The sequence below is a fragment of the Musca autumnalis genome, unplaced genomic scaffold (genome assembly GCF_047663935.1).
Source record: "Musca autumnalis isolate F117 unplaced genomic scaffold, ASM4766393v1 scaffold_2, whole genome shotgun sequence".
Lineage (NCBI taxonomy): Eukaryota > Metazoa > Arthropoda > Insecta > Diptera > Muscidae > Musca > Musca autumnalis.
In genome coordinates, this window is record NW_027411755.1 from 154,762,207 (window position 1) to 154,783,904 (window position 21,698).

Below are 21,698 nucleotides of genomic sequence, written 5' to 3' on the forward strand. Positions count from 1 at the left end.
AGTACGAATTTCCAAAGCTACCTACATATCTCAATCCTACACTTCTGCAGTAATCCTAATTCCCAAATTTCAGGTTTCTAGATCTATCCGTTCACACCAAATCCAAATTGTACCAAATTTAGTACCATTTAAAACTTACACATTAGTATTAGCAAAACCATTTCCTTTTATAAACTCCACTGAAAATATACAATTGGTACTAAATTTTGTAACTTTTCGTACACTTATAGCTGGTGTTTCCACAAACCCTTTGGTACATCTTTCTAACACTTCATCATTCCAAATTTCAGGATTGTAGCTCTTCCCGTTTGCAAATGGTACCATATTTAGAAACTTTTAGTACTTTTCGTACCCTTCTAGTTCGAATTTCAGAAAACCCAGCCTTATCTCACCCCTACACCCTAACAGCAACCCACACTCAAATATTCAAGCTTCTATCTTTAGCCATTTCGTCTGGGCTATGATCTGTCAGTCACGCACTTATCACTAAGCTCTTTTATACATTAAGATAAACACTTACTTTACTTTCCATAAATGTTAACAGAACAAATGCCGTAAAAGCAAAGCGATTTTCTTGTGCCGTATAGAATAGATACCCCGTGTAGGCAAAAGCTCCATTCTCTCGTTGATTGTTGGACAAAAAGTCTAAGCCACTTGTTATGATTTTCTCTTCAATCGAAACAAACGGCGAAGCTTTAATAAAGAAGCGTATAACATAAGCCGTTAACCACGTGCTGGCACCCTCACGATCACGACGTTCTCCAAATACACTATAACCACCGTTAGTGTGACGAAATGATACCTCTTGTTGATAGCCGATTTCAACAAATGACTTGGCTTCCTTTATTAAGTCTTTCTCCTGGCCATATTTGCCAATTATTTTGAGATATTGTAGTACCAAAATATTGGGGGCAAAATTAACCATATTTTGTTCACCACAACCTGTTGGTTTCATAACCAAACCATTTAAATTTTCCAATGTCGGACCAAGAGCATCACCAACCATTGATACGGTTATGTGCTCTGAATTGGTTACAATGTTTTGGGGAATTTTAAGGGATAACGTAGAGTAATGTTCCTTGTCAGTTGTGGACGTACGCAATATCATGGCCTGATTTTCGTGATTTTCAATACCCTCTGGTTCCACTTTCAGATATTTCAGTACTGCATCAGAGAAGTGATTTGCTGCTTTGGCACTAACATTTAATTTAATTGCACCTATTTTTTGAGGAATTATTTGAAATGAGGCACTGGCCACTCCATTGGAGGGAACCGTTAGTCGTTCCATGCTATATGTTTGTTTCTGATCTTCCGGACTTGGAAAAAAATTAAAATCTTCTTCCTGCTCATCATTGTACATGAAAACTTCGGCATCGAGACTGTTGTTGTGATAATTAAATAGAGTTATGGGTAGCGTTACAATTTCATCTCTTTTAACTGAATAAGGCAGAGTGATATCCAAGAAGAAGGGCTTAATTGTCACAATATTAGTGGATCCATCAACAATTCCAAAACCAGTGTTCTTGTGTGTGGTAAATGCTGTAATACGCCAGGTGGTTATAGTATCAGGTATTTCAAAACTTAACTGAGTATTTTCCTTAGTTCTGAAATGAATGAAACAATTATTTTTTTAATTGAATAATGATCCTTCGTATTACATACATTTTCAAATTTTGAAATATCCATGTCTCTGGAAATTTTTTGCGTAATTTACTACCACTACTACCCCATGATATTGGAAAACGAGGGACTATGAAATGTTTTTTTATTAGATTCCATATAATATACGACATTTTTATCTAATCTTACCGCTTGTTTGAGAAAACGGATAGTGGGCATTAGTAAATGTTAACAAGCCAGAAATTATGCCAGGATAATAATTGGACTTCACCGGACTGTATGTTAAATCGTCACTTAATTCACGTAATATTTTCGTTCTATCCAAATCAAAAGTTCTATCCAAGAGGTATACACCAATATCCACAGCAAGTAAACACACAAACGAGTTGGGTTGAGCTGTGATATTAATTGTAACATTTTGCCCGGGCCTTGCTTCTTCAGGTGCTGAAAGTGTTATCTGTGTGAAGAAAAAAATTAATAAAGGTTTTAATATGCAATGGATTTTTTTGAAAACTACCTTATTTTCAAATTCCGATGGAAAATGCAATGCCATTTCTACATATCGATAATTTTCTTCGTGTACATAATGTACATAGATGTATGACTGAGGTATCATTTCGATTGTTGGCATTAATCGAATGATATAGGATTTTTTATTTAACGGCATCTTAATAAGCTCAGTTCGTATGATATTACCATGTCCAGTTAGGGTATATAAAATGTATGGTATATCATTCGATGAACTCACTTCAATTTCGAGCATTTTTCCAAGTTGAAGTCTAGAAAGAAAAATTAATATGAATTCAGACAAGTTGACATTTTAATATATTCCGTCATGAGCAGATCTAGCTTCTAGACCCACCACCGCAAGACAAAAATAAACAAGTAAAAAGTCGTTAAGTTCGGCCGGGCCGAACTTTTTATACCCTCCACCATAAAATAGTCTTAAGGCAAGGTCACATTAGGCAATTATTTGCTCCAGCGACCTGCATTGTGCGCTTACTGAGATCAAGAGAGTGTTAATAATACATTGAATTTATGCTAACTTGCTCTCAGTAAGCGCACACTGACGGTCGCTGAAGCAAATATTTGCCCAAAATGGAATAATTAGGGTCCTTTCACAATTTTAGAAGTTATTGAAAAAAAAAACAGAAGAGATCCTGTGGCCGAGTCCGAACGGCGTTCCTTAAGACACCACTTTTGTAGAGAAGTCTTACAAGGCTGAAATACTCAGGAAATGTCACCAACATTACACTGTGAACACAAATATTGGGGCAGAGATAATTGCTTTTGGAGATGAAAGCACTTGGTTTGTGTATATTAAAAACCCCAAAGGACAGATGCGCCGTGAGTCGAACTTCCGCGTTATGACGTGATGAAGTTTTTGCAAGAGACCCTGTAAGCCATCACGAATGAGCATTATATCTTTGTTTGTTGTTTTTGTAGAACACTTAAGCAACAGTGAACAAAGATATAACGCTAATTCCTGATGGCCCACAGGGTCTCTAACAAAAATTTCATCACGCCATAACGCGGAAGTTCGACTCACGGCGGATCTGTCCTTCGGGGTTCATAATATACTCACCAAGGCCTTTCTTCCCCAGACTTTCACCTCCATTTTGTTGCACAGTGTTATCTAATCTAATCTAAAAAATGTGTTCAGCTAGGTGAAAGGTACCACTTACGGGGCTATATGAAAGAGTCAACCTATTTTTAAATTTTTTGGCGGAAAAGTTTTATAGCTGCAGGGAAATTCAAGAGTCAAATTGAGGGTAGTTTCATCAAAACAATGTAGACCCTCAAAAATGGACCCATGTTGACGAATTTTAGTGAAGAAATTTCGTGACCACTGAAAATTCCCGAAAATCGGGAGGTACAGTTATATAGGAGGATATACCAAAATATGGACCTATATTGAATAGACAAAATTGTAGCTAAAATTCTCAAAATACCGATCATTACAGATAGTTCCGTTAAAAATTGCAGCTAAAATTCTCAAAATACCGAAAATCGGGAGATTCCGTTATATGGGGGCTATACTAAAACATGGACCTATGTTGACGATGTTTGGTGGAGATATTTCATGACCACTGAGAACCTCAAATGTCAAATTGCAGATATTTCGGTTACAAATTGTGGCTAAAATTCTCAAAATACCGAAAATCGGGAGGTACCGTTATATGGGGGCTATACCAAAACATGGACCTATGTTGACGATGTTTAGTGGAGATGTTTCATGACCACAGAGAACCTCAAATGGCAAATTACAGCTAGTTCGGTTAAAAATTGTAGCTAAAATTCTCAAAATACCGAAAATCGGGAGGTACCGTTATATGGGGGCTATACCAAAACATGGACATATGTTGACGATGTTTCGTGGAGATGTTTCATGACAACTGAGAACCTCAAATGTCAAATTGCAGACAGTTCGGTTGAAAATTGTGGCTAAAATTCTCAAAATACCGAAAATCGGGAGGTACCGTTATATGGGGACTATACCAAAACATGGACCTATACCCATATCCTTTGGGATATAAGTTTGTTGATCACTAGGAACCCTAAGTGCTAAATTATAGCTAATTCGGTCTGCAATTGTGGCGAAGAACGTCAAAATACCTCAAATCCGGAGGTACCGTTATATGGGGGCTATACCAAAAAGTGGACCGATATAGACCATCTTCGAACTTGACCTGCCTATGGAAAAAAGACCCTCGGGTGCAAAATTTCAGCACTCTATCTCAATTATTGCGGACGCTAGAGTGATTACAACAGACGGACAGACGGACATGGCTAGATCGTCTTAGAATTTTATCCTGATCAAGAATATATATACTTTATAGAGTCGCAAATGATTAGTTCGATGTGTTACAAACAGAATGACAAACTTAATATACCCTCCATACTATGGTGGAGGGTATAAAAAACAAGTGAAAAAGTATCAGACTTTCATCGTATGTATTTAGGCTCTTTTCAGTATTTTGTGGCCTTTTTTGACTTGCCGACGAAAATGTGGGTTAGGATTAAAGTTCAAAAGTTTTGCAGAGGAATGGACCGACATAGTGCATTATGGAATATGATCATATTTATGGAGTCATATCTTTTCGAAAAATATCGCACCCACTAGTAGAGTTGTACAATCTAGTTCATTTGAAAGATCTAGTTCAATAGCTCAGCTCTTTAAACTGAACTAGGTCAGTAATCTAGTTCATAGTTCACTTTCCAGTTCAATCATTCAGATAAAAATCGTTCACCGATTAAGAAATCGGTCGTTTGATGAAAACGCATACATACACCAAATACAAACAAACAAAAGACTAATATAACTACTCCATAACAAAAATATTACATCTACATAGTTTTATTGCATTCTTTAAGAAAGATTAATTAATTTTAGAAAAAAACAACCTTCATTTAGGTGGCTGGCAAAAAATCTTATGTTGTGTGTGTGTGTGTAGAAATTGTCATTGCGTAAAAGCTTTGTGCGTGTGTGTTTCTTTTTATGTTTTCCCTTTTTTCTATCCAAAAAGGCAGATTCATTAGGTAATCGATTCGACATATTGTAATATGTTATGTCTCTGTTTTTGTAGAAATCTTCATTTTCGGGCAGCTATTTCATATACCTTGATTCAAAACATAAACAAACTGATCACATTACGAAGGCATCCCTTAAGATAGAGACGCCGTCACTTTATGTATTTGTGAACGACATGTTGAACTAGATTGTGAATCGTTCGTTGATCGTACGGTCACCGACTGATTATAGTTCAGTGAACTATAATGAACTATATCCACTGATCTAGTTCATAAGCTCTTTTCAATGAATCGTTCAATTGAACTAGTTCGTTCATGAACTATACAACTCTACCCACTAGTCATTTCAGTGGGTAATCGTATAACCTTTGGACCATTATGTCAGGAAGCATGGACTTGCCACGGAAAACATAATATCTCTGTAAATAGGTCCAAGGACGCTGTTCGTTGTGGAGGACTAAATTTCCAAGGGATCTTGGAACAGACATAAAACTGCACTTAGACACAAATGTTTAACTTTTGTGGGGGAGGTACCCTAAGGTACCTCCATTTTACAAGTTAAACTAAATTTGAACAAAATATTAGAATCACAGTTTAGACAAAATTTGTTCAAGTGATACCGTGCATACCATTTAAGTGACATTTTTAAATATTCGGGGGAAGTAACGGAAGTTGTGGACCGATATTGCCTATCTTCGAACTGAAACTATGACAAAATATGACAAAGGCCAAATTTTGGACCGAAGCGGTTGATCAGTTCGAGAGTTTTCGTGCTCTCCAGCGACTGTTTTCTCAAGAAGTATGGACTTGCCCCTTGAAAAAACATTTACCGTCGTGATTGAGGCAGCGAATGCAAGTTTCTTCAAGAGAAATCAAAGTTATTCGAGGGCAGGTATTAAAGTGAACTTATCCAATATTTTGTGTGGGAGGTACCCGAAGGAGTGGACAAATACAGTCCATATTCGAACCTGATCTCTATCTGGTAGATATATTAGGATGTGTAAAGTATGGGCCAAATCGGTCACTCCCTTCAAGAGTTATCGTGCGTACATTTTTTCCGAACATTTTTGAACTTTTGCGAGGGAGGCACCTGAAGGAAAGGATCGATATCACATATCTTCAAACTTAATTCAAGTTTAGACAAAATATTATGAAGGCCAAATTTTGGACCGAATCGGCAGATCCGTTCGAGTGTTATCTCCAACCGCTAGACACGGTGTCATAGGTTTTTTTTTTTGCACCTTTCAGGTTATTTTTTCAGGAAGTATTGACTTGCCCCTGATGAAACATGTATCGTCGTATGGGGGGGCAGTGAATACAAGATGTTACCACAAAAATTAAAACGATTCGAGAGCAGGTCCTAAACTGAACTTTTCTCTTACCTTATTTAAAATTTCGAGGCGATCAGACTATTATTGCGACCTACAGAGCAGCTAAAACATCGGATAAAATTTATGTTTTTGGTCCATTTCACCCGCTAAACATTTCACGATCATCACCAATTAAAATAGCGATATATTCTGATGTGAAACCGACCTCCATACCAAATTTCATGACGATGGGTCCATAATAGCGGCCTGGAGTTTGATTAAAATTTATAATGGACAGACGGACACACGGACGGATGGACACACATCTCAAAATCGCTTTATCTCGCCGAGATATGAAGATTGGTATACCACATTGGGGGTCTCCGACGAGTATTTCGCGGTGTTACATGAATTTTTTACCAAAACAAACTTATAATACCCTTTCCACATAGTGGTGAAGGGGATAAAAATATTTTTAAATGGTTTTATTTAGCTCACCCCGTTTATTTTTTTTTATTTATTATTTATTCTTCGGTCAAATTTAGTAATTCAAATTTCACCCTCTTCCTGTCAACCGATTAATCTGAAATTTTGTATACCCTTTGGATTTTGGTGACAATACAATTATGTTTATTCATTATCATTATAAATTCAAGATGGCCGCCGCTACAAAATGGCGGATAATTTATGTTTTATTAATCCCATAAATATGGGTATCAAATGAAAAGGATCAACAAGCAGAATACAATATACCATAAAAAATTGAAATCCATGATGGCGGCCGCTACAAAATGGCGGATAACGTAGTTTTTATCAATCCCATCAATATGGGTATCAAATGAAAGGGCTCAACAAGCAGAATACAATATACTATAAAAAATTGAAATCCAAGATGGCGGCCGCTACAAAGTGGCGGATAACGTAGGTTTTATCAATCCCATCAATATGGGTATCAAATGAAAGGGCTCAACAAGCAGAATACAATATACTATAAAAATAGAAATCCAAGATGGCGGCCGCTACAAAGTGGCGGATAACGTAGGTTTTATCAATCCCATCAATATGGGTATCAAATGAAAGGGCTCAACAAGCAGAATACAATATACTATAAAAAATTGAAATCCAAGATGGCGGCCGCTACAAAGTGGCGGATAACGTAGGTTTTATCAATCCCATCAATATGGGTATCAAATGAAAGGGCTCAACAAGCAGAATACAATATACTATAAAAAATTGAAATCCAAGATGGCGGCCGCTACAAAATGGCGGATAACGTAGGTTTTATCAATCCCATCAATATGGGTATCAAATGAAAAGGCTCAACAATCAGAATACAATATACTATAAAAAATTGAAATCCAAGATGGCGGCCGCTACAAAATGGCGGATAACGTAGGTTTTATCAATCCCATCAATATGGGTATCAAATGAAAGTGCTTAACCAGTAGAATACAATGTACTATATAAAATTAAAATCCAAGATGGCAGCCTCTACAAAATGGAGGATAACTTAGGTTTTATCAATCTCATCAACATGGGTATCAAATGAAAGGTCTCAACAAGTAGAATACAATTTACTATGCAAAATTGAAATCTACGATGGCCGCCGCTATCAAATGGTTGATAACAATTTTTTTTATCAGTTCCACCAATATGGGTATCAAATAAGGGGCATGACAAGAAGAATACAGTACACTATACAGTACATCTTACACATCCGAAAGCCATACAGTTTCCAGCTAAGTACAATTACAGGACGGCTGAAAGAAGAGTGTTGCCTTTAACACTATCATGGGCTTCTACAATACATAAAATGCAGGGCAGCACTGTGGATCACGCAGTCGTATACTTAGGTGCGAAACTGTTTGAAGAAGGTCAAGCCTACGTGGCTCTTAGTAGAGTAAGATCGTTGCAGGGACTACGTATAGAGGAGTTGGACTGCAATAAACTAACGGCCAAGAAACCTTGCAATAATGAAGCACTAAATGAATTAAACAGAATGCGAAATAAAAACTAAAAACTAAAAACTAGAAAATAAAAATAGGTAAAAAAACGTTTTAAGTTAAACGGTTTTATGTTAAACATACATTGCAATGTTTAAGATAAATGTACTAAAAACCAAAAAATAATAAAATAGATACAGTCGGGGGAATTATAAACATATGCATAGACTAGACTAAAATAAAATAAAACCGTGGGGCACGTCAATTGTCTACAATCGTTTATTAAAATGTTTGTTTTGTAATGTTACACTATAATTAGGCAGTTGTTCAACCTACAACGATGGACGTGTGATAAGTAGGGCTAGAATGTGGAAACAAGCTAGCAAGCTCGATTATAAGCGAGTTTTAGGGTTTCATAGTGGTGAGCGAGTAGTACTTTGTCGATTAAAGACAAACTACGAGCAGTGAAACGATTCCTCAGTCAGCAGTGTGAATGTCCAACGATAACGTAGGTTTTATCAATCCCATCAATATGGGTATCAAATGAAAGTGCTTAACCAGTAGAATACAATGTACTATATAAAATTAAAATCCAAGATGGCAGCCTCTACAAAATGGAGGATAACTTAGGTTTTATCAATCTCATCAACATGGGTATCAAATGAAAGGTCTCAACAAGTAGAATACAATTTACTATGCAAAATTGAAATCTAAGATGGCCGCCGCTATCAAATGGTTGATAACAATTTTTTTTATCAATTCCACCAATATGGGTATCAAATAAAAGGGCATGACAAGAAGAATACAGTACACTATACAGTACATCTTACACATCCGAAAGCCATACAGTTTCCAGCTAAGTACAATTACAGGACGGCTGAAAGAAGAGTGTTGCCTTTAACACTATCATGGGCTTCTACAATACATAAAATGCAGGGCAGCACTGTGGATCACGCAGTCGTATACTTAGGTGCGAAACTGTTTGAAGAAGGTCAAGCCTACGTGGCTCTTAGTAGAGTAAGATCGTTGCAGGGACTACGTATAGAGGAGTTGGACTGCAATAAACTAACGGCCAAGAAACCTTGCAATAATGAAGCACTAAATGAATTAAACAGAATGCGAAATAAAAACTAAAAACTAAAAACTAGAAAATAAAAATAGGTAAAAAACGTTTTAAGTTAAACGGTTTTATGTTAAACATACATTGCAATGTTTAAGATAAATGTACTAAAAACCCAAAAATAATAAAATAGATACAGTCGGGGGAATTATAAACATATGCATAGACTAGACTAAATTAAATTCGACATAAATCGAACTCGGGCAGCATAGACAAGGTGCAAAGGGCAGCCTCGATCCTGATAACTGGAGCTTTTAGAAGTACACCACAAGCAGCTCTGTACGCGATGCTAAACCTCTTGCCCACGAGAATTAGCATCAAAGGTCAAGCAGCACGTAGTGCTCTAAGGCTACATGAATTGATACATGAATCCATAGATTTGATGATTTTGAGGTCGTTATCCCTAGTAGAGATGACTGGATCCGTAGTAACCCTCCTCTGGACGGTCTGGCTTTCTATACAGACGGTTCCAAGATGGAAGAAGGTACCGGAGCTGGCGTCTACTGCGAAAAGCTTTGCCTCGAGTACTCTTATAGGTTGAACAGCGACTGTAGCGTTTTCCAAGCAGAAATCTTCGCGATCAAAATGGCCGCAGAGTTGATAAAAAGTCTGGATGCTGAAATCTTTGAACCGGTGACTATCTTCACGCAGAGAAAAAATATTTTTCGCTTTTGTTGGAACAAAAATATCTGTTTTGGTTCCAAAAATGTATTTGTTTTGTTCAAACATTGTAATCCAAATCCAAAAATACCATCTTTTGTTCCAAACATAGAAAACAAAAACAACTTTCGAATTTCCGCAATATTGTTAAAATCGTTAACAATACCGATTTTAGGAACTATCATAATCTAATTTTGTTTACAAAAAGTATTGTCAATATAGAAAACCAGCCCAGAAATTTTTGATTTGAGTGCATATACTTCTCATATACACTTTTCGCATAACTTGGATATAAATGTCGCGTATAATATTGCAATCATTGATGAACACAATACATGGTTTGCTGCATTGGCTGACAACAAAGACAAACAAAAAGCCACAAGAACCCACCACAACATAAGGAATAATTAAACACCATAACAAACATGAAAAGGAAAGAAGAATGAAGCAAAACAGAAACAAATAAAAACAAGAGTCTCACAAGTACATACACACAAAAACAAAGGTAAAGGCAGCATGTCATACAAACACACCACAACTCACCAAAATTGTTTTTTCAACACGGCATCGAATAGCGAGAGAAGAGAAACAAATTTTCGAAGAAAAGAGAGAAATATTGTTCAGTTGACACAAACTATTTTTGGATTTACAATACTACATGAGGAATCCAACAATATGTTAACAATACATATTTTGCTCTTGGAATATTGTTGGATCAAACATATTTTTTTCTCTGCGTGTTCGTTGATAGTCAGCCGGCTCTTAAAGCCATCAAATCCCCCAATATCAAGTCTGAGGCCGTTCTTGAGTGTAGAACTGCCTTGGCGAACCTAACTAACGCTGTCCGACTCTGCTGGGTACCGGGACACTGTGACATTGTGGGAAACGAGAAGGCAGATGAACTGGCAAGACACGGATCTCAATCAACAAGTCAAGCTATCACTGTTTCTATTAAACCACCCATATGTCACGTTTTTCGGAAGGTGGAGACGTTCTTTGAAGAACAGGCCAAGGAACTATGGCATAATGAACCAAGGTGCAACGTGTCAAGGGCCATTTGGCCGAATCTTTCAACAAAGAGAACAACTTCGCTTTTAAGTTTGAGTAAGTCAGAAATCAGGGTATTGACGGGAGTCATTACCGGCCATTGCAACATCCGAGCTTTTATCGGCAAATGGCAGTATGATGGCGTGGACTATTGCAGGCTCTGTGAAGATGAGGAGGAAACGGAGACGATGGAGCATATTTTATGTCGTTGCCCGATGTTAACTCGAAAGCGGTATAGATTAACAGGAATACGCTTTCCTCCAAGCTTAACCTTCTACTCAAACATGGAACCAACAATCATAAACAACATCATCAAAAATCTGAAGTGGCTGGGACGGCGCGACCCATAAGCGTAACTACTTCTCTGACAGCTTTTTCCACCATCGCCAAATAAACCACCCTCTCTGTCTTTATTATATCTTCATTCTTTCTTATTAATAATTCATTTATTACTACTCTCCAAACCACACCCCCCCCCCTTTTTTCTTTATTCTTCTCTCTTTTCTCTTCTCTTTTCAGGTAATTCTGAACCTCCTTCTTTCTTTATGGATGATCACAATGGACCGAAAGGTCTCCGAGTGGCGTAGTCAATATACATATATATATTGACTACACATCCCCAAACCTAACCTAACCTAACTAGACTAAAATAAAACCGTGGGGCACGTCAATTGTCTACAAATTATCGACTTAATGTGCGATAGAAGAATCGTTTAATTCGTCGTTAGGCAGTTGGCCCGCAGACGGTGAGGAAATTACTTACTATTTTCTTGCTCATGGAAATTCCAATAGTTATACACTCCATGTAAATAAAAGAGATGTTTCAACTAGTTTATCGTTGGACATTCACACTGCTGACTGAGGAATCGTTGCACTGCTCGTAGTTTGTCTTTAATCGACAAAGTACTACTCGCTCACCACTATGAAACCCTAAAACTCGCTTATAATCGAGCTTGCTAGCTTGTTTCCACATTCTAGCCCTACTTATCACACGTCCATCGTTGTAGGTTGAACAACTGCCTAATTATAGTGTAACATTACAAAACAAACATTTTAATAAACGATTGTAGACAATTGACTTGCCCCACGGTTTTATTTTATTTTAGTCTAGTCTATGCATATGTTTATAATTCCCACGACTATACCTATTTTATTATCTTTTGGTTTTTAGTACATTTATCTTTAACATTGCAATGTATGTTTAACATAAAACCGTTTAACTTAAAACGTTTTTTTACCAATTTTTATTTCAAATTTATTTTGTGAGTTAGTTAAAGAAAATGTACTCTTAGGAAAACTAGGTCGGATTTATACATCTAATTTAGGTAAAATTCACGCGAAAACGCACATTTATCATTGTAATCACTTCCCGAATACATGCTAACATCTTGAGGAAGATAAGGAAGATGTTCATACAAATTTTGGGTACCTTTCAATGGGGAATAATTTTGAAGGAAAACTGTATCGGGTAATATACATTTTGAAATACGTAAATCGCGAAATCCTCAATATCACTTGATGGGCGTTCGGTTTCCCGATACAACGAATTGTTTTTTTTTTCATTGGTAAACACTTTATAAGCGGCGGCTTTAGCGGCGGCGATGTAGCATCGTCTACAGTTTATTGTACAAATAAAAAATAATTTAAAAAAAAATTAAGTTTCAGTGTTTTATTTAATTTTGCGTTTAATTTTGCCACCATTTATAATTTAAATGCAAGCGTTTTATTTGAGAGATTCCATCATGAGAAAGAATATATTTAGTGAGGCTAAGCGACAAATTATTTTCTAGTTTTAAGTGCATTTCTAAATAAAACACTGAACTTAATTTTTTTAAATTATTTTTTATTTTTAAATTTTTAGTAAATACATTTTTTTGACCACTGATAACAAAATTATAGTCAATTTATTTTTAAAAACTTTAAAATGCCTGAAATCGTGTAGTACCGTTATATAAAGGCTATACCAAACCCTGGTTTCAGTACTGTTGAGAAAAAAAGTGAAGATAAAATCCTTAAAACAAATCAGGTGGTACCGCTATAGGTGGGCTATACCAAAACCTGTGCATATGTCCATCATTTTTAGTGAGGAAGTTTCTGTACCAATGGGGGTTCCATTGCTAAGTTACTGCCAATTCGGCCTAAAAATGAAGATAAAATCCTCATAATACTTGAAATCGGGTGGTACCGCTATAAGGGGCCTATACCAAAACCTGGACCTATGTTCACAATTTTTGGTGGGGAAATATGATTGGCAATCCCAAATGCCAAATTACAGCTAATTCGGGCAAAAATGAAGATAAAATCCTCAAAATACCTGAAATCGGGTGGTTCCCCAATATGAGGGCTGTAGAAAAAAGGACCCATATTCATGCATTGTCATTCAAATCTGAAAAGTGTGCAAAGTTTCAGTTCGATTGGTCAACTGCAACTGCGTTAAAAATGAGTTACTAGATTTGCAATGCAAGTTAAATAAAACACCGTTGAAACACTGTAAAATGGAGCAATATTGGTTAAAAAAACCGTTAAAATACTATAAAAATGGACCAATATTGGTTTTGATTCCATATTCATCTATTGTCATCCAAATCTGAAAAGTGTGCAATGTTTCAGTTCGATTGGTCAACTGCAACTGTGTTAAAAATGAGTTACCAGATTTGAACGAAACGGACCCCAAAGTGAGTTAAATAAAACACTGCACACACGCAGAGAAAAAAATATGTTTGATCCAACAATATTCCAAGAGCAAAATATGTATTGTTAACATATTGTTGGATTCCTCATGTAGTATTGTAAATCCAAAAATAGTTTGTGTCAACTGAACAATATTTCTCTCTTTTCTTCGAAAATTCGTTTCTCTTCTCTCGCTATTCGATGCCGTGTTGAAAAAACAATTTTGGTGAGTTGTGGTGTGTTTGTATGACATGCTGCCTTTACCTTTGTTTTTGTGTATGTACTTGTGAGACTCTTGTTTTTATTTGTTTCTGTTTTGTTTCATTCATCTTTCCTTTTCATGTTTGTTACGGTGTTTAATTATTCCTTATGTTGTGGTGGGTTCTTGTGGCTTTTTGTTTGTCTTTGTTGTCAGCCAATGCAGCAAACCATGTATTGTGTTCATCAATGATTGCAATATTATACGCGACATTTATATCCAAGTTATGCGAAAAGTGTATATGAGAAGTATATGCACTCAAATCAAAAATTTCTGGGCTGGTTTTCTGTATTGACAATACTTTTTGTAAACAAAATTAAATTATGATAGTTCCTACAATCGGTATTGTTAACGATTTTAACAATATTGCGGAAATTCGAAAGTTGTTTTTGTTTTCTATGTTTGGAACAAAAGATGGTATTTTTGGATTTGGATTACAATGTTTGAACAAAACAAATACATTTTTGGAACCAAAACATATATTTTTGTTCCAACAAAAGCGAAAAATATTTTTTCTCTGCGTGCAGTGTCCGATTTTCCGAAAAACCTGGCCAAAACTCTAAAAATTAATGGATTTTGACCTAACCTTTGGTTCTTATGTTTTTCCGACCGCTGATTACATTTTTGATATTATTTAACCATCAGGGGGTCATTTAAGGGGTCTTTTTGGTCCCTCCTCCTATAAAAATTGATCTTATCGGATCAAAATATTCTACAAATTTGTTCGCCATCAATTTTTACTATGGGTCCTAGAATACACCAAAACTCTATACCTTACCTAAACTCCAGAAATATGCAAAATTATAAACACATTTTAGGGTTAAGGGCGTACTTCATGTGAGTTTTGGCAAAATTGTCATACAAAGCAAAGGGTCTTTTTGGTCTCTTTTTCCACAAATCTTTAAAATCTCCTATAAAATGTGGTCGGATCAGACCAAAATATTCTATTCTATTTTTTCGCCATAAAATTTTACTATAGGTCTTAAAATATATCAAAACTCTAAATTATGCCCAAACGCCAGAAAGTGACCCTATACTATATTCTGACATTCTGAATGAAAGAAAATCTGTATATACCTGCAAGACAAAATATCACACAAAAACGAAAAGTGCAAATATGTGCAGGATGCTTCGATGGAAATTGGTAAAAAAAACCCTTCCTTTTTTATGAAATGATAAATTACACGGCCCAACTCGATCTTACTCACAACTATTTTCATAAATTATTGTGAAAATTGATCTTGAAAAAAATTAACAAGTACGGACATCAATTATTAAAGAACGCACAATTCATTGGCTACACTGAACATCTTAAATACGTTTCACATACCTTTCATTACAATTACAAAAAAAATATTTAATAACCGTTGTTTATTTTGCATATTAACATAGATTTATAAACAACTTAAATATTAAAAACAAGTAAGAAAAGCGTTAAGTTCGGTCGGGCCGAACTTTTTATACCCTCCACCACAAATTTGAGCCATTCTGGTGGATTAATGTGGCCACAACCTTCAAAATACCGAAATTCGGAAGGTACCGTTCTATGGGGGCTATATGATGGCGTGGACCTATACCTACAAATTTCTGGCGGAAAGTTTTATACGCCTAAAGAAGACTAAATACCAAATTTCAGCCATCTCGGTGTGATAATGAGGCTAAAACGTTCAAAATATCGAAAATCGGGAGATATCGTATTATGGGGGCTATATCAACACGTAGGCCTATGTAAACATTTTATGGTAGAACTGTTTCTTAGCCTCTGGAAACACAAAATACAAAGTTACAACCGATTCTTTGGTCAACTGGGTCTAATACATTCAAAATATATTAAAGTGACGCGTACTTTATAAGGGGCCTTATGTGGGGGCTATACCAAAACGTGAACCTATATAACCCAACTTTGGTAGGAATGTTTTCTAGCCTCTGAAGACACAAAATACCAAATTACAACCAATTCTGTGGTCAAATGGGTCTAATACATTCAAAATATATTAAAATGACGCGTACTTTATATGGGTCCTTATATGGGGGCTATACCAAAACGTGGACCTATATAACCCAACTTTGGTAGGAATATTTGTTGGCCTCTGGAGACACAAAGTACCAAATTACAAACAATTCTGTGGTCAAATTGGTCTAATACATTCAAAATATATTAAAATGACGCGTACTTTATAAGGGGCCTTATGTGGGGGCTATACCAAAACGTGGACCTATATAACCCAACTTTGGTAGGAATATTTTCTGGCCTCTGAAGACACAAAGTACCAAATTACAACCAATTCGGTGGTAAAATGGGCCAAATATCTTAAACATTCCTTAAAACGACGACGCGTCACGCGTCATTTTGTATGGGGGCTATACGAAAGCGTGGACCTACATAGCCCGCTTTCAATACCAAAAGTCCTACGTAAATATAACATATTTTCCCAAAATTTCATCAACCTACGTCAATCCGTTCGGACGCTAGAGTGATTTCCACAGACGGACAGACGGACGGACATGGCTATATCGATGTAGAATTGCACGCTGATCAAGAATATATATAGTTTGTGGGGTCTACAATGATTATTTCGAGTAGTTACAAACGTAGTGACAAACTTAATATACCCCCATCCTATGGTGGAGGGTATAAAAATAAAATTCCAAATTGGGTCACTTCGACCTGCTTTACTCACTTATTAAAGAAGAAATGTATATATTTTTTCATAACTACACGCACTGGGATCCTATAAACAATATCTGACCCTTTTTTAGTGTAAATTGATACATTTTTTTCGATTTTTGGCCAGGTTTTTTGGAATATCGGACACTGTGCACTGTAAAAACTGTTTAACGCTAATAATTTGCACAAAGTGCACACCCTTTTTTGCGCATCCGATTTCACTATCAACCGTGAAAAAATACGTGGATCTAAACCTATTTCAATAAAATCCATTAAGAACCGTGGATGTAGCATCACACAATATTTTTGGGATAAATCGGATACAGTTTCCATACCGCTTAACTTTTTAAACCTCTGTTTCCGCAAAAACGCGAGTGATGTGTCGGTTTATTAACTGAACAAGTAAGAAAAGCGTTAAGTTCGGCCGGACCGAACTTTTTTTACCCTCCACCACGAAGTGTATGGTAGTGAATAGGAACAATTAGTTTTATTTCGTTTATGAAAGTACTGAACTCTTCCTTTTATTGCAGGAGTAGTACATATATCTCAACTGATAATACTCCCTTCAAAACAGTTAATATGGGCGACATTTTTGTTCTTTCCAAAACATGGACCAATATTTATAATTTTCCGAATTCGTTCTATGTGGGCTATATGAAGGCGTAGACCTATACCGAATGTTGTGGACCTATATAAACAAACTTTGGTCGAAGTGTTTTTTAGCCTCTGGAGACACAAAATACCTATTTACAACCAATTCGGTGCTCAAATGGGACTAATACATTCAAAATATCCAAAAATTACGCGTACTATATATGGGGCCTTATATGGGGCTATACCAAAACTTGGACCTATGTAAACATTTTATGGTAGATATGTTTCTTAGCCTCTTGAAACGCAATATGCAAAGCTACAACCGATTCTGTGGTCAAATGGGACTAATAAATTCAAAATATCTTAAAATGACGCGTACTATATATGGGGCCTTATATGGGGGCTATACCAAAACGTGGACCTATATAAACAAAATTTAATAGAAATATCTTTTAGCCTCTGGAGACACTAAATACCAAATTAAAACCAATTCAGTGGTCAAATGGGACAAATATCCTAAAATTTCCTTAAAACGACGACGCGTCACGCGTCACTTTGTATGGGGGCTATACGAAAACGTGGACCTACAAAACCCGCTTTCAATACCAAAAGTCCTACAAACATATAATAGATTTTACCAACATTGCATCCACCTACTTCAATCCGTTGGGAAGCTAGCGTGATTTCCACAAACGGACAAACGGACAGCATACGGACATGGCTATATCGATGTAGAATTGCACGCTGATCAAGAATATATATACTGATCAAGAACATATATACTGTGTGTCTACAATGATTATTTCGAGTAGTTAAAAACGTAGTGACAAACTTAATATACCCCCCATCCTATGGTGGAGGGTATAAAAAGAAACGATCCACAGAAAAGTCGAATTAATCCGCGATATTTTCAAAAACCTTTTTAAATGTTTACAGTAGCCGATCTAGTGGATGGATTTTCACAATCTATGAATTATATGATCCGGACCGCCGAAAAACCAAAATATCGGGTGGTACCAGCACACTCAAAAGGATATTGTAAATACTGTACCAAAAAATAGGTTTTTAAGATAAAATATTGCACTAAATTTTGGCCTTTGACAATAGGTTACTGTGATGCTGTGTGGGGTTCATAGTCAATATACATATCAAATTATGCGTTATCGTGAGTACTTTAATTCTATGATTTGTTTTTTGCTATACCCGGGTGCGCGTCCAAGTTAAATCAAAAATACAAAAAACACCTAAAATCCGTGTTCAAAATGTCAGCATCCATAAAAGGTGGATGCATTGGAAATTTTGAAAAGTGATACATTACAAGTGTAATTTTAATTTTGTATTCTTCTACTTTTACTTTGTATTGATGTCCGTTATTTGAATGGTTTAACCAGTAATCGAATAGCAATTTGAAAAACCTCGATAGTTTCAAGGTGTTTTTGACTATGTTTATTCATTTACGCGGTCATAACTTCCACGCAAATAAATTTTTTTTCTAAGTTTTTGAGCTTTGTTTAAAAATACTTAATTTGATCCAGCAAAAGTCATAGTTATTGGTAAACTACAGTAGTTCGCGTTTTATAATAGAACAAACCTTGGCTTGATGGAAACTATTTTTTTTTGTCCTTTGCTCATATACCCTCGTTAGCATAAATGCTGAGGGTATAAAAATATCACATGAAACAATACATCAACTTTTTACAATTACAAAAATTGGCCATAACTTCTAGACTATCACAGATATCAGACTAAAATAAACTCCTGATATATTCTTTGAATTTAGTTAAATAGAACTGTGCTCTTAAAGTATTGGATTTTTACACTACTTTTAGCCTGTATGAGCTCAACCATTAACTTGAGTTTTTCTTGAATAAGGCAAATGACTTATGGAACGCTTAATCATGACACCGATGATATGTTTGGTATTCTGCTGTTGTTTGGGTTTGAAAAAGATATACATACGACAAAAATTTGAGAGAAATTTTTCTTTTACGTATGGTTCGACATTATAACCGATAACAAAATTATATTATTATATAACCGATATTTATTTGTGTGCAATATAAAAGGCAGAAATTCTGGACTTTTGGATTACGTAGTTATAAGCAATATAACGTTATAAAAGACGATGTTATAAGCGATTTCGACTGTACTTTCCAATCTTGTTATGCAAATATCTTTCTCACGTCAGCACTACTCACCTGCCACTAAGTATAGTCAGCTTACAGAAATGTTCCGTCTTATTATTCGAACCTTCGTCAGTGATATAGATATTCGGCAATATTGTTGAGGAATCTCGATATTTGAAAATATGCTTTGCACCAGTATCATGTTGAATATTAAATACCGCTACACCGGCATCATTCAGTTGTGCCTTATATGTTTGATCACCATGTATCATGAAAACTGGTTCGCTAGCATCTCTAACAGCAGTACCATTCCACTGTTTAACTTTGACCTTTATCCTACTAGGTTTACCATTTTCAAATTCAATATCTGCAGTATCAACAATTATATTGAATTCCTGTTGTTGAACTTGAGCAAATGCCAAAGCAGATGCTGTTCGGCTGGTATATTTTTCAGTAAGTTTTACTTTAATTGTTATACTATTGACGTAATTATAATTTTCAAAGTTTTTAACGAATATATCTAATGTTTGAACGTCGCCATTAACCTGTACATGTTGATCTTGAATTACTGGATTTCCAATCCAATCAATTACCGATATTGTGGCATTTCCTTCTACATATCTGCCAAAATTATATTTTCCATAGAAGTTCATTTTGATAATGGGATTATCTGGTGTTACATTGGCCGTATTTTCAATTGTAACATAAAATTTAGGTAGGATATACTTTTTCACTTTAAATTGCCCTTCTTGAGTATACGCATATTTGCCACTGATGGTTGTAACAATTCTCCACAACCCCAATGCCGGATGTTCAGATAAGTTAAATTTGTTTGTGAATACACCATGGGTTAGTTCAATGTCCTTGAATTGCTTTACACGATTTTTGTTGGCATCCTAAAAAAGGAAGAAACTCGATTACCAGCCCGATTTACTTTCAATTGTTCAAACTTACCATTATCTCTACACGAATGGGTTCCGTAATATTGATTGGTCTTGTATGTTCGTCGAGAATGACAACACGAAATTGTACCAAATCTAAGGGCTTATAAACAGCTTTATCAGTTTGTACATAAATTTTTGGACCAGCATTTTCTTCCACTAATAATACTGTTTCATTTTTAAATGCCAAACTGTTAACACCTTCAGCAAAAAATGTATAACGACCTTGCTTAAGTTTTGCTGGCATAAAATCAACTTGTTGCGATTCGTATGGTTGTAAACTGACACTTTGTGTTTGGTTGTACGAGGGACCGACAATACCAAAACGTATTGTAGCCGGTTCGACGGCATCGTGTAACGTTACAACAACACTGTATTTACGATTTGATTTTATTGTGCCGGGGGCGATAATCGAATAGTAACTGCAATGCAAATAAGATGAGCAGTGCATTGAATCACGTGACTTTAAATGTGAGCAGATGTACATACATATGCATTTGATTAGAGGGGAAACTTACCTCTGATCACCGAACACTGAATATAGCCGCAGCACAATGAAGCAAGTTAATAGTAGGCAAAACTTCATTATTTTGCGATTCTCTGTAATATGCAATTTGTCCGTATTTGTGTACTACTTGTCTTAATTGTAAATGATATACTGATACTGAGATTCATAATTTTAGTAGAGAAAATTTATTAGTTGAAAATTTTCTTAAAGCACAATTAAGGTTTGTTATGCGATCTTCGTAATTTTTATAAATCAAAATCAAATGACGTTCTTTGGTAATTACATCAGTTGAGAACGGCTGGACCGGTTTGGATAATTTTTATATTCTCACCATTTATGCCAATGAAAATATAAACACTTTCATATGGGCAAAATGTGCCTCATCGAAATAACGGGTTCGGACCCGAAGTGTGTTTGGACGAAATCCGTTTCAGACAATTTGGAGTCGATTTAGCAATGTCCGTCCGTCTGTCTGGCTGGCTGGAGCGCAAGATAACTCTCGATCCGATTCGGTCCATCATTTGGCCTTCGAAATATTTTGTCCAAACTTAGTATAAGTTGGAAGATGGGGCATATTGGTCCACTCCACAAAAGATCAAAAAATGTCGCTAAATTGGTGTGCACGATAACTCTCGAAGGCAGTAAACGGTTTGGTCCATACTTTGCACATCGTAATATGTCCACGAGACATAAATCAGGTT

The 21,698-nt window shown here is 35.9% G+C and overlaps 1 protein-coding gene across 1 annotated transcript; it reads right to left on the reverse strand.

The window, feature by feature from the left end:
* Positions 1-388: 388 nt before the first annotated feature.
* On the reverse strand, positions 389-21,155 carry LOC141393142 (thioester-containing protein 1 allele S3-like). The gene is made up of 7 exons (XM_073966098.1): positions 21,008-21,155; positions 20,503-20,911; positions 19,621-20,444; positions 2,138-2,399; positions 1,810-2,077; positions 1,663-1,750; positions 389-1,604 (listed from the first exon to the last, which is right to left on the reverse strand). Exons 1-7 carry the CDS (start codon positions 21,073-21,075, stop codon positions 497-499), a joined length of 3,027 nt encoding a protein of 1,008 aa, XP_073822199.1. The 5' UTR covers positions 21,076-21,155; the 3' UTR covers positions 389-496.
* Between the last annotated feature and the right edge of the window lie 543 nt (positions 21,156-21,698).